Source organism: Microcaecilia unicolor, chromosome 6, assembly GCF_901765095.1.
Source record: "Microcaecilia unicolor chromosome 6, aMicUni1.1, whole genome shotgun sequence".
NCBI lineage: Eukaryota > Metazoa > Chordata > Amphibia > Gymnophiona > Siphonopidae > Microcaecilia > Microcaecilia unicolor.
In genome coordinates, this window is record NC_044036.1 from 87,403,631 (window position 1) to 87,417,558 (window position 13,928).

General features: G+C 49.5%; 1 protein-coding gene across 1 annotated transcript in view; it reads right to left on the reverse strand.

Annotated features, from left to right (window-relative positions):
* COP1 (COP1 E3 ubiquitin ligase) overlaps window positions 1–13,928 on the reverse strand; it is a 478,504-nt gene that overhangs the window by 377,986 nt on the left and 86,590 nt on the right. The window contains exon 10 of the mRNA XM_030205657.1: window positions 7,027–7,141. Coding sequence (XP_030061517.1) covers window positions 7,027–7,141 — 115 coding nt within the window. The remainder of the gene's footprint in view (window positions 1–7,026; window positions 7,142–13,928) is intronic.

The following is a 13,928-nucleotide window of genomic DNA, read 5'->3' on the forward strand; positions in this document are numbered from 1 at the left end:
CCCGGTGGGAGAGCTTGTCGAGAGCGGTTTTCCCGCTGATGCAGTTGGTCCACCATCTGCTCGACCTTCTCACCAAAAATTTTATCCCCCCGGCAAGGGACGTCGGCCAGTCTCTGCTGGGTGCGGTTGTCCAGGTCAGAGGCACGCAGCCATGAGAGCCTGCGCATCACTATACCTTGGGCCGCAGCACGAGATGCCACGTCACAGGTGTCATAGATACCCCTGGACAGGAACTTTCTGCACGCCTTCAGCTGCCTGACCACCTCCTGATAAGGCCTGGACTGCTCCGGCGGGAGCTTATCGACCAGGTCCGCCAGTTGTTGCACATTAGTCCGCATGTGGATGCTCATATAGAGCAGGTATGACTGGATGCGGGTCACGAGCATGGAGGATTGGTAGGCCTTCCTCCCAAACGAGTCCAGAGTGCGAGACTCCCGCCCCGGGGGCGCCGAGGCGGTATCCCTCGAACTCCGTGCCCTCTTGAGAGCAGAATCCACGACCGCCGAGTCATGGGGCAATTGGGGCCGCATTAACTCCGGGTCCGAGTGGATCCTGTACTGGGACTCTGCTTTCTTGGGAATGGTGGGGTTAGTTAACGGTCGCACCCAGTTCCGAAGCAATGTCTCCTTGAGGACATTGTGCAGCGGCACCGTGGAGGACTCTCTAGGTGGTGATGGATAGTCGAGAACCTCGAGCATCTCGGCCCTCGGCTCTTCCACAGAGACCACGGGAAAGGGAATGCTAATAGACATATCCCGCACAAAGGAGGCAAAGGAGAGACTCTCAGGAGGTGAGAGCTTCCTCTCCGGTGAAGGCGTGGGGTCCGAGGGAAGGCCCGTAGACTCCTCTGAGGAGAAATATCTAGGGTCCTCCTCTTCCCCCCACGAGGCCTCATCCTCGGTATCGGACATGAGCTCATGTAGCTGAGTCCTGAACCGGGCCCGGCTCGATGTCGAGGCACCGAGGTCTCGGTGTCGTCGAGCGGTGGACTCCCGCGTCGGCGGGGACGGAGCTCCCTCCATCGACGTCGACGGGGACTCCACCTGCGTGGCGGTCGAGACCGGCGCCGCAAGCGGCGGCGGTGTCGACGGCCCCGGCGCCGGGCTAGAGCTCGCCGGCGCCACAGACATCGGCGCCGAGGGCGCAAGCACCCCCGGCGCCAGCACAGCCTGGCGCATCAGCCCTTCCAGGATCCCCGGAAGGATGGCTCTGAGGCACTCGTCCAGGCCCGCTGCCGGGAAAGGCGGTGGGGCCGGCAGGGGTGTCGGTGTCAGAAGCTGATGGGGGCCAGGAGACGGCACCGAGGTGCCGGAACCCTGACGCGTCGGTACCGCCACAACCGACGGGGACCTCTCCTCTCGGCGATGACGCTTCGGCGTCGCCTCCTCTCCGATGTCCGAATGCACCGAGGGCGACCGGTGACGACGCTTCGTCCTTCTTTCGATGCGCGTCACCGGCGCCGGGAGGTATGGAGGAGGAGGACGATCCCCCTCGGTCTCGAGGAGCCGGGTCAGACAGGGTTCGGTCCCGTGGACCACGGGCTGAGGGAGTGACCGGGGCCGACTGCCCACGCGGCTGCTCACCTCCACCCTCGCCGGCGGGCCGACGGGACCTGTTCTCCTGGGGTCGATGCCATCGGTGCCGATGTCTCGGGCATCGATACCGGTACCGAAGGACCGGGCGTCGATACCGATGCCGTCGAGGTCGACGTCGAGGGGCCGGCGCAAGTTCCAAAAAGACGGTCCCGCAGAACTTGCCTCGCAACTTGAGTCCGTTTCCGGAGACCGAGACACAGGGAACACGACTTGATATTGTGCTCCGGCCCGAGGCACTGGAGGCACCAAGCGTGGGTGTCGGTCTGCGAGATCGGCCGGCCGCAGCGACCACACTTTTTAAATCCACTCGGGACCTTCGAGGACATCGACGGAAAAATCGCGTCGGCGAAGTCAAAGTCGTCAATGGTGGCGAAAATCACACCTCGAAAAAGAGAACGACCGTGCGGCCACTAGGCCGCAACGCGGCGTCCCCGCTGGAAACGAGGGAAAAAGGGAGCGCGTGCTCCACACGCTCAGGTTTTTTTTTTTTTTTTGAAAAAGAAAAGGGAAACCGGCGGTAACAAAAAATTAAATAGAAAAAACAACGATCCGCGTAAACGCAATCGACTTTCCGGCGGCTGAAAGCAGAGAGCGGCAAAGCACGACTCTCTCCAGACGCGGAAAAAAAGGAACTGGCGGGAGCGGTCGCGCACGGGCGGGAAGACGGCCGCGCATGCGCGGTGGGCGTGCCCTGCGTGCCGACCGTCCCGCGAAGCCTTTTCCGGTTGGTGGGGGCTGCCCGCGGACGTCACCCAGTCGTGAGAACAAGCAGCCTGCTTGTCCTCGGAGAATGGGCGTTTATGGCGGGAAAAACCGCTGCACCGGAGGAAGACCCGGGACACTGACCGGCCTCCAAACTGACACCCAACAAGGGCGAATCAGACTTTAAAACCCCCGCATCCCCGCTAGAAGCGCACACGCGGTCCGGGGAGCGATTCTTCGCGCCCTCGCCCTCCGACGCCATAGGCCACGTGGAGTTCGATCGGGGAACCCCCTGCCCGCTATAAAAAGGTAAAAATTACCTGCTTCTCGCTCCGAGCTGTAACGACCTGGTGTCCCAGTGAGTAGCTGCAATAAACGTTTAAATAAACGTCGAAATAAACGCCCTTAAGGACGTCCAAAATTTTTTTTTTTTTTTAACGGAGCCAGCGGGAGAAAAGGAGGGACCTGGCGCCACCAGGTTTGCACTTGCTCAAGAAGAGCCCTCAACCCCAGGTACTCAACAAAACCTAAAGATTAGGCTTGGAGACCTAGCCAGAGCTGCTGCTGTGTGTGACCACCACCTGCTGAGATAGAGAACATACTGAGGAGTTTCCGGCAGCACATGACCACATATAGGGAGGCAAAAGCTTTGCTCTCTATCTCCACCTGCTGGTAGATGGACACAACCCACCAGTCTATGGATTGATCAGCATGATGATATGGAAGCATGGTGTTATCCTAAAACAATTGGAGGCATATTTCCTTGCACAGTCACAACAATCCTGAATGGAAACCTAAATATGTCCAAAGTCCATATGGCAAAAGCATACTGTTTCAATGCATAGTAACTGAAATGAAAATGGAATTTTGAAATAATTACCATCATCATGATGGAGGTATGCATGTAGACATCTGAACTCGCCACCACCCCCACCCCCCAAGATCTACAGTTAGCCACCATCAGTGGTTAGATATTAGCTAACGTAGCTTTTGATACTGTGGACTAGAGCATCCCAAACTGAACAGTGACCCCAAATGGGATTGTGAAACCCACATTTGGGAGTCACAACTTGGGTAGGCCCTCCAAAGGGCATCACAGGCCTACGCACCTGTGGTGTCACGTGCTTTATATGGTTGTGTGAATGGTGTCATGGCCACAGGAAGATTAATAAGCACTGTTGTGGACCTTACAACCCTGTAATCTAAATGCGAAATGCAAAAATGTATCCACGTTTCTGCATGACTGAACTCTGTTTTCTGCTCCCAGGAGATCAGTGTGTGGAGTCTCTCAGAGCTCTGTACTGTCCCCTCTAGTTTTTCCAGCCTTTCGCCCCTAGATTAATAGCAACAAAAACTTTAAAAATATAAACCAGGTCAATTTTATAAAGCATTTTCTACATGTAAAGCACGTTTTATACGCACAAACAAGTATTTATAGGATTCCACAGTTGACTACGTGTCTAAATATGTGTGTTGACAAGATAGCATGCACACCAAACAAAGGCAGTAATGTGTGCAAATTTATAAAAAATCCATTTCCATATATATGCATATTGGGATTTCTTACACCGCTTTTCATTACAGAATGTCAAAAGAGTTTGAAGGAGGAAAGGACGTTTGTAGGAGAAAGCAATCGGTAGCCAGTTATTCATACAAGTAGGTTGCTTTTTGGGTGGTCATGATGAGGTTAACCCTAAACATATTTGGCTCTGCTTTGTGTATTATGAACATTGTTGTAAAGGCAAGATTTATTCATAGGTTCTGTGGTAAACAAGATTGGATAAAGCCTTTAAACCATTCTTCATGGTGATCAGTAATATTAGCATGACACATTTACAATTTTACAGAGAACACTATTGAGAAAAAAGGGTTTCAGTGTCCTGTAATTTTTATTTTTGTTACATTTGTACCCCGCGCTTTCCCACTCATGGCAGGCTCAATGCGGCTTACATGGGGCAATGGAGGGTTAAGTGACTGGCCCAGAGCCACAAGGAGCTGCCTGTGCCTGAAGTGGGAATCGAACTCAGTTCCTCAGGACCAAAGTCCACCACCCTAACCACTAGGCCACTCCTCCACTGAGATGCATACCAAGAAGATTGGTATGCATTTTTGGTGATAACATGTGTTTTGAATCCATCACCTTGGGTAGACATAACAGTGGGATTACCTCCTTTTTTCCCCACCACTTTATTCTTTTCTTCACTTGTATTGTTTTGCTTATTGTTCTACTTGTCAAGAGAAATCAAAGCGGTTTACAAAACACAAACAAAATGGAAAGAAAGAATTACAGTTAATGCAATAAAGAAAAAAAGAGGAAATACAAAACAAGAACAAATAAGAGGGGAAAATCATACATAAAATTGTTTAGGGGCTCTTTTACCAAACTGCAGCAAAAAGTGGCCTTAGCGCACTCTTACATGGGTCATAAGCACATAAGTATTGCCATACTGGGACAGACCGAAGGTCCATCAAGCCCAGCATCCTGTTTCCAACAGTGGCCAACCCAGGTCATAAGTACCTGGCAAGATCCCCAAAAAGTACAATACATTTTATGCTGCTTATCCTAGAAATAAGCAGTGGATTTTCCCCCAAGTCCATTTTAATAATGGTCTATGGACTTTTCCTTTAGGAAGCCAGGCAAGCCTTTTTTTAAACCCGCTAACTGCTTTTACTAAATTCCAGAGTTTAATTACATGTTGGGTGAAGAAAACCTTTCTCCGATTCGTTTTAAATTTACTACTTTGTAGCTTCATTGCATGCCCACTAATCCTAGTATTTTTGGAAAGAGTAAAGACGCTTCACATCTACCCGTTCCACTCCACTCATTTTATAGACCTCTATCATATCGCCCCTCAGCCGCCTTTTCTCCAAGCTGAAGAGCCCTAGCCGCTTTAGCTTTTCCTCCTAGGGAAGTCGTCCCATCCCCTTTATCATTTTTGTCACCCTTCTCTGCATCTTTTCTAATTCCACTATATCTTTTTTGAGATGCGGTGACCTGAACTGAACACAATATTCAACATGCGGTCGCACCATGGAGCGATACAAAGACATTATAACATCCTAATTTCTGTTTTCCATTCCTTTCCTAATAATACCTAACATTCTATTTGCTTTCTTAGCCGTCGCCGCTCACTGAGCAGGTTTCAACGTATCATCAACGATGACGCCTAGATCCCTTTCCTGGTCAGCGACTCCTTATGTAGAACCTTGCATTACGGTAGTGAGCCAAGTGTTGTTGCAGCTAAGACTGACCAAACCACCAGTATCACAGAAAATACACAGTGGGAACAAGCCATACTATGACATACAGAAGTCACCAAAGGAAAAAAAATGCCTATATCTCTCCCCCAATGCCTATATCAGATGGTAACATTCCATTCTATATGGTGACACCTTATGGACTGAATGAAGAGATAGAATGGAATGTTACCATTGACAGCTAGCATGTGGTTTAAGAGAAGTGTTGGGGTGACGTCACTCTATAATGTGCATTACAAGTTCTTAAAGGACGCTGATTTCACGCTGTTTTGTCTAAGATGGAGGACCTTTTGAAATAAGAAGCACTGGCATCTCTGAAGATGGTCTTGAAACGGAAATTTCTGTAGGACGTGTGAATCTTGAAGGGAAACAATGACAATTCTTTCATTCAGATAAGTCTGTTCCTGTTGGCTTCAAAAAAATGGTTCCAGTGCATAGTTGATTTGTTATTTTTTCCTTCAAGTAGTTTAATAGTGTTGTGGCATTAGTTGGGAGTGGAAGTTTACTGCCTTTCATACAGTGGGTCCTATCTTTATTTGGAGATCCACCCAAAAAATATTTTCACTAATTTTCATTAAAAAAAATTTTATCCACAACAAAAACATGATGTATAGAGCTTTGTAGTGAGCTGCTCTGTGGCTACACTCACTGAAATTCAAGATTGGATGGAAGATCAGCCTATACTGAACTCCTTGTAAGCTCTTTTCAAAATTGAGGGTTCAAAAGTTAATATTCTTTTGGTAGATATCCTCATATTAGCTTTTGAGGGATTGACCTTTTTGGACATTGTTATAGCAAGTGTCTCTCCCTAGGGATTATTTTTCGTAGAGATTATTTCCGTACAAGAATAAGACACTTCCTAAAGCTGAGAGTACAGCAAGTGTCATTTTAATTACCAGCAGGAAACAAACCCCTAACAAAAAACAAAACAAAAAAAAAACCAGCTGCGATCTCGGGGAAAATAAGAAACTCAGAGAAATCATGAAAATAGCCAGCTTTCCCACTGACTGGAGTGGAGGCGTGGCCTAGTGGTTAGGGTGGTGGACTTTGGTCCTGGGGAACTGAGTTCAATTCCCACTTCAGGCACAGGCAGCTCTTTGTGACTCTGGGAAAGTCACTTAACCCTCCATTGCCCCATGTAAGCCGCATTGAGCCTGCCATGAGTGGGAAAGCGCAGGGTACAAATGTAACAAAAATAAATAATTGAATATAATCAAGAGACAATTTGAGATTTCCAGATAATTATTTAGAAAGTCTCTTCTTTCCTCTGTGAGAAAGTTTGTTGACTGTTTGCTCACAGCTCTGAACCTTCAAAAAGTAGATCAAGAAATACAAAAATACTAATCTGATGTATACATCATGTTATGTTGTGAGATACGACATCAAGATTTCATCCACAGCTTTGATCTTCAAAAGCCATAAAAATTATACTGCATGAGTTAAAATGGATGGTTGAGATATAGATTCATACCTGACATGCGAGACATTCTGGTAGAGAAGTAGCATTGCTCCAGGTCTTCAAAATGTGCAGTAAGTCTCTTCCGCCGGGATGCCAAAGTGCTATTATACCAGGGCTGTTTTTTTGTCTGAATGAGGGTAAATAGAAGACAAGTTTTCTAGCTGTTTAATCTAAAATTTTGAACATTTTTTATCGCAATTAATTACCCAATTAAGAATTTTGACCATAGTTAAATCACATGTTTACTCAGTGCCCAGATAGTGCCATTGAATATCCCCTTTGACCACCAGGGCACTAACCGAGCAGTTAAACTGATAGTGGCGATATTCGGCCTGCTACCAGGTTAGCTAACCAGGTAAAGTTAGAACAATAAAAGAAGGCTGAATATTAGGGGGAGGTGGGGAGGCGGTTACTTTTGTCAAGCCCCCTTCCCAAAGACCCAGCCACACCCTGTAGGCCACTTCAGGCCTACCTTGAAGATGCTCTGGTTGTCTTAGGACAGGATGAACAGTAATGAGCCCCAGCTCATACCATACCAGCTCTGTGTTCAAAATGGCAGCCATGACTTGTAATGGACTTCTCAAAATACTACTTCTAGGTTCAGGACCCTAGCAACAGTACGACTAGAGGTCACAACCTCCATTTTAAGCCCTGAGCCAACATAGGCAGTAATGACTTGGGATGGTGTCACTCTAATACAAAACATGTGCGCTCTACAAGCATCAGGCTTTCATATTAGATATCTTTAGCTATACAATGACACCAATTGTTCCAACTAATTCTATGAGCAATGTATTCCATAATCAAGGACCTAACACTTGCAAGGTACTGGAGCAAAGCTCTTGAAAGCTTACTGTATGACAAGATGGAAAATTTAATACAGTTTCCTCCTCTAATCCTGAATTGAACCCACTAAGTGACAGGTAGCCAGTGAACATCTGGCAAGATATGTGTAATGGACTAGATTCTAAAAATGTCACAGAGAAGTCAGTGCTGAAAAACATAAATGCTCAGTGCTACTCTATAAAGGATCCATGTCCTTTATAGAATATCAGCTAAGCGCATAAACGGCGCATATGTTAGTGCCAATCAGGTCTATTCTGTAATAATACATGTAAATTCTGGGAACACCCCCAAAATAGCCCGGGCCATGCCACCTTGAATTTGTAGAATTTCTACACCCATCACTATAGAATACGATGTGTGCATAAATCCCAAGGCCAATTAACGCCCATCATTGGTTGTTAGCAGCCAATTATTGGTGCTGATTGAGCTTGCACATGCAAACTGTCGATGCACACTGATATGTGCGTGCAAATTTAGTCATATATAGAATCCAGGAGAATATGTTCAAACTTTGAGCGTGAATAAACATGTGAATAAAGGTGAGCCAGTTGATGTAGTCTATCTAGATTTTCAGAAAGCTTTTGACAAAATACTTCATGAGAAGACACCTAAGAAAATTAAGGAGTCATGGGACAGGAGGCAATGCCCTTCTGTGGATTAAGAACTGGTTATTGGACAGAAAACAGAGGGTAGGGTTAAATGGCCATTTTTCTCAATGGAGGAGGGTGAATAGTGGAGTGACACAGGGATCTGTACTGGGACTGGTGCTATTTAACATATTTATTAATGAACTGGAAATCAGAACAATGAGTGAGGTGATTACATTTGCAGATAACAAGAAACTATGCTAGCACGACTGGCAGAAACAGGTGTTGGTGGAACAGTACTTGCCTGATTCAGATCCTATCAGAGAAGCAACAGTCCATAGTGTTCGGCGGCACTGATCTGTGGGGTACCACAAGGATTGATACTGTCACTTATTCTATTCAATGTCTACCTCAAGCCACTAGCCAAGCTGATTTGGTCAATGGACACTTGGTTCTACATCTATGCGGATGATATGCAGCTACTTGTACCCACTGAACCTGACTTACTCACAGCCCTGCATAAACTACCTAACATCAATTCAAGAATGGGCTAAAAACAAGAAACTTTGCCTGAACCCCAGTAAAACTGAGGTTCTGTGGCTCCCTAACACAAGTGGGGACATACTATGAACTCCCCCCCCCCCCCCTTCAAATCACAAGTCAGGAACCTTGGAATACAGCTAGATTCAACACTTAATCTGATCCCCCAAATCCAAGCAACCTTCAAAAGCAGCTTCTTATCACTTGTGATAACTATGCTGCCTGTCTCCTTACATCGAGAAGGCAAGCCTTGTCTCAGTTGTGCGTGTCATATCATCAAGACTGGATTATTGTAATGCACTCTACACTAGTCTGACAACAAAGGGTTTGTACCAGCTCCAATTGATTCAGAATGCTGCAGCAAGATTAATAGAAGGTTTTAAGCGATGTGACATCACACTATGTTTGCATAAACTTCACTGGCTACCAGTACAATACAGAGCCAAATTTAAAACTGTTTGACCTTCAAGGCCAGTAAAGGAAATGGCCCGAGTACTTGAAGAACAGGATCTCCCTCTACACACCTTCAAGGTCACTAAGGTCCTCCCAAGGAGTTTCCCTAACCACACCCTCTCCAGAGGATATCACACAATGTGATACCCGCAAGCAAGCCTTCTCCGGAGTAGCCCCACACTAGAATGCACTCCCTGGAAGAAGGATTCATTTAACACAAGACTATCTCTACTTCAGGAAACAGGTGAAAGCTTGGCTCTTCAACCAGCCTTTAACTGAAGAAGTAAATGACACCGGCTGCACACAGTATAGCAGGACACGTTTATCCACTCCTACCTTAGACAAGATGTTAACGCACCTTTCTGATCTAATTTACAAGGTAAAATTATGTATCATACCTGATAATGTTCTTTCCATTAATCATAGCTGATCAATCCATAGACTGGTGGGTTGTGTCCATCTACCAGCAGGTGGAGATAGAGAGCAATCCTTTTGCCTCCCTATATGTGGTCATGTGCTGCCGGAAACTCCTCAGTATGTCGATATCCAAGCTCCATCCGCAGGACTCAGCACTTAGAGAATTACACCCACGAAGGGACACTCTGCCCAGCTCACCACCGCCGAAACGGGGGAGGGGAATTAACCCAGCTCATCCCCACACAAGTGGGGGAGGGGAATCCGTCCAGCTCATCCCCGCGGAGCGGGGGAGGGACACCACACCCGCCGATGCGGGGGGGATCTGGCTTATCCTGCAACCGCAACCGCGGGAGGAGCTGACTGACCCTAACACCGCCGAAGCGGGAGGGGTACAAAACTGCCCTACTGCCGCACGAAGCGGGAGGGAGCGCCGGCAGAATTTAAGTCTCAATCCTGCCCCGTAAAACGGAGGGGAGAGGAATGCAGCAGCTCACTGTAACACAAATTCGTCTCAACTCTTGAAGAATTAATTGAAAAACGAACACGAAGTCCTCCTGAACAGGAACTGAAGACTAAACTTGAACCTGAAATGCAACCAGAATATAAACAGTACAGATATCTGGGAGGGGCTATGGATTGATCAGCTATGATTAATGGAAAGAAAATTATCAGGTATGATACATAATTTTACCTTCCATATCATCATGCTGATCAATCCATAGACTGGTGGGATGTACCGAAGCAGTACTCACCCAGGGCGGGACATTGAAATCCCTGACCGCAACACTGAAGCTCCAAACCGGGCCTCCGCCCGAGCAGCCACAGTCAAGCGGTAATGCCTGGAGAAGGTATGGGCCGAAGCCCAAGTTGCCGCCTTGCAAATCTCTTCCAAGGAGACGGACCCGGCCTCTGCCTTCGAGGCCGCCTGAGCTCTAGTGGAGTGAGCCTTCAGCTGGATAGGCGGCACCTTCCCCGCGGCCACATAAGCCGCTGCAATGGCTTCCTTGACCCATCTTGCCACTGTAGGCTTAGCAGCCTGCAGACCCTTACGAGGACCTGCAAACAGGACAAACAGATGATCCAATTTCCGGAAATCATTGGTCACTTCTAAGTATCTGATGATGACACGTCTCACATCCAGAAATTTGAGAGCAGAGTATTCCTCTGGGTAGTCCTCCCTATGAAAGGGAGGGAGACAGAGCTGCTGATTCACATGGAAGCGAGAAACAATCTTGGGCAGGAAGGAAGGTACTGTGCGAATAGTCACTCCTGCCTCAGTGAACTGCAGAAAAGGCTCTCTACATGAGAGCGCCTGGAGCTCGGAAACTCTTCTGGCTGAAGTGATAGCCACCAAAAAGACTGCTTTCAACGTCAGGTCTTTCAGAGATGCCCTCGACAAGGGTTTAAAAGGCGGCTTCTGCAATGCTCTTAGCACCAGGTTGAGATTCCACGCAGGCACCACTGAGTGCAGAGGAGTGCGCAGGTGATTAACTCCCTTGAGAAAGCGCACCACATCTGGCTGCGAAGCCAGGGAAACACCCTTCAGGCGGCCCCTGAAGCAAGCCAGAGCCGCTACCTGGACTTTAAGGGAACTGAGCGACAGGCCTTTCTCCAGACCTTCTTGCAGGAACGCCAACACTGAAGAAATTGGAGCAGTGAAGGGAGAAAGTGAGCCTGCTTCACACCACGCTGCAAAGATACGCCAAACCCTGGCGTAAGCAGTAGAAGTAGAGCGCTTCCTCGCTCTCAGCATAGTGGCGATGACCTTGTCTGAGAAGCCCTTCTTTCTCAGACGCTGCCGCTCAATAGCCAGGCCGTAAGACCAAAGGGGGAGGGATCCTCCATCACCACGGGACCCTGATGTAACAGGCCTTGCTCCACTGGCAGCCGCAGAGGATCGTTGACTGAGAGCCTGATCAAGTCCGCATACCAGGGACGTCTGGGCCAGTCCGGACCCACCAGGATTATCCGGCCCGGATGCTTTGCCACCCGGTCTAGCACCCTGTCCAACATGGGCCAGGGCGGGAACACATAGAGAAGCTCTTGTGTCGGCCACTGTTGGAGAAGAGCATCTACTCCCAGGGATCGAGGGTCCCGTCCTCTGCTGAAAAAGCGTGGCACTTGGCAATTGGCCGATGACGCCATCAGATCTAGGCTCGGCTGGCCCCAGCGCTTCGTGATGTCCAAGAACGCCTGAGCAGATAGCTGCCACTCTCCGGGCTCCAAGGTATGGCGACTGAGAAAGTCCGCCTTGACATTCATGACTCCGGCAATGTGGGCCGCTGACAGCTGTTCCAGGTTCGCTTCCGCCCACTGGCATAGATTCATGGCCTCCTTGGCTAGAGGGGCGCTCTTGGTACCTCCCTGGCGGTTGACATAGGCCACAGCCGTGGCATTGTCCGACAGGACCCGTACTGGCTTCAACGCCAGTACCGGGATGAACTCCAAAAGCGCCAACCGAATGGCCCTGAGTTCCAGGAGGTTGATAGACCACTTTGCCTCTGCAGGAGACCAGAGCCCCTGCGCTGTCCTTCCCAAGCAGTGGGCTCCCCAGCCCGACAAAGAGGCGTCCGTCGTGACGACAATCCACTCCGGGGTCACCATTCCTGCAGACAACTTGTCTGTCTGCATCCACCAGCTCAGCACCTTGCGCACTGCTGGGTCCAAGGGAAGGCGCACAGCATAATCCTCCGACATCGGAGTCCAGCGCTGCAGCAGAGAGTGTTGCAGTGGTCTCATATGAGCCCTGGCCCAGGGCACTACTTCCATCGTGGCCGTCATAGAGCCCAACAGCTGCACATAGTCCCAAGCCCGAAGCGGAGAGGCTACTAGGAACTGGTCCACCTGAGCCTGAAGCTTGACAATCCGATTGTCTGGCAGGAACACTCTGCCCCCACTTGGGTGTCGAATCGAACTCCCAGATACTCCAGGGACTGAGTCGGGCACAGCTGGCTCTTCTCCCAGTTGATGATCCACCCCAGGGAGCTCAAAAGAGCAACCACCCAGTCCACAGCTTTGCCGCACTCTGCATAAGAGGGGGCTCGGATCAACCAGTTGTCCAGATAAGGATGGACTTGTACTCCTTCCTTCCGCAGGAAGGCCGCGATGACCACCATTACTTTGGAGAAGGTCCGCGGAGCAGTAGCCAACCCGAAAGGGAGGGCTCTGAACTGGAAGTGTCGGCCCAGGACTGCAAAACGCAGAAAGCGTTGATGAGGAGGCCAGATGGGAATATGCAGGTACGCTTCCTTGATGTCCAAGGAAGCCAAGAACTCTCCTGCCTTCACTGCCGCTATAACAGAGCGGAGAGTCTCCATGCGAAAGTGCCGCACTTTCAAGGCCCGATTGACCCCTTTGAGGTCGAGGATAGGCCGGACAGAACCTCCTTTCTTTGGTACCACAAAGTAAATGGAGTAACGTCCCTTGCCAAGCTGATTTTCTGGCACCGGAACGACCGCACCCAGGCGGATCAGGTTGTCCAAGGTCTACTGCACTGCCACAGCTTTGACCGGAGACTTGCAGGGAGAGAGTACAAACCCGTCTCTTAAGGGTCGGCAGAACTCTAACTTGTAGCCGTCTCTGATGACTTCCAGCACCCAAGCGTCTGAAGTTACTTTGGTCCACTCGCCCAGAAACGAGGACAGGCGTCCTCCAATCTGCACTGGGCCATGGACCAGGACCCCGTCATTGGGTACGAGACCCTGGGGGAGGACCGGAGGGCGTACCTCCGGGACGGCGGTCTCTGCGAAAGGAATGCTGCTTGGGGGAGAAGTTCCTTTTGAAGGAAGAGGGGGCAGAGGAGCCCGACTTGCCCGGGCGGTACCGACAGCTTCTTGAAACCGTCCTCTGGAGATACCAGGGCGAGCACTGGCCCGAGCCCTGACCTCTGGTAACCTCTTGCCCTTAGACGTGCCGAGATCGGTCACGATTTTGTCCAGCTCGACCCCAAAGAGCAGCTTGCCTTTAAAAGGCAACTTAGCCAGGTGGGACTTAGAGGCGTGGTCCGCAGACCAATGTTTCAGCCAAAGCCAGCGCCGCGCAGAGACTGTCTTAGCCATGCCTTTAGCCGAG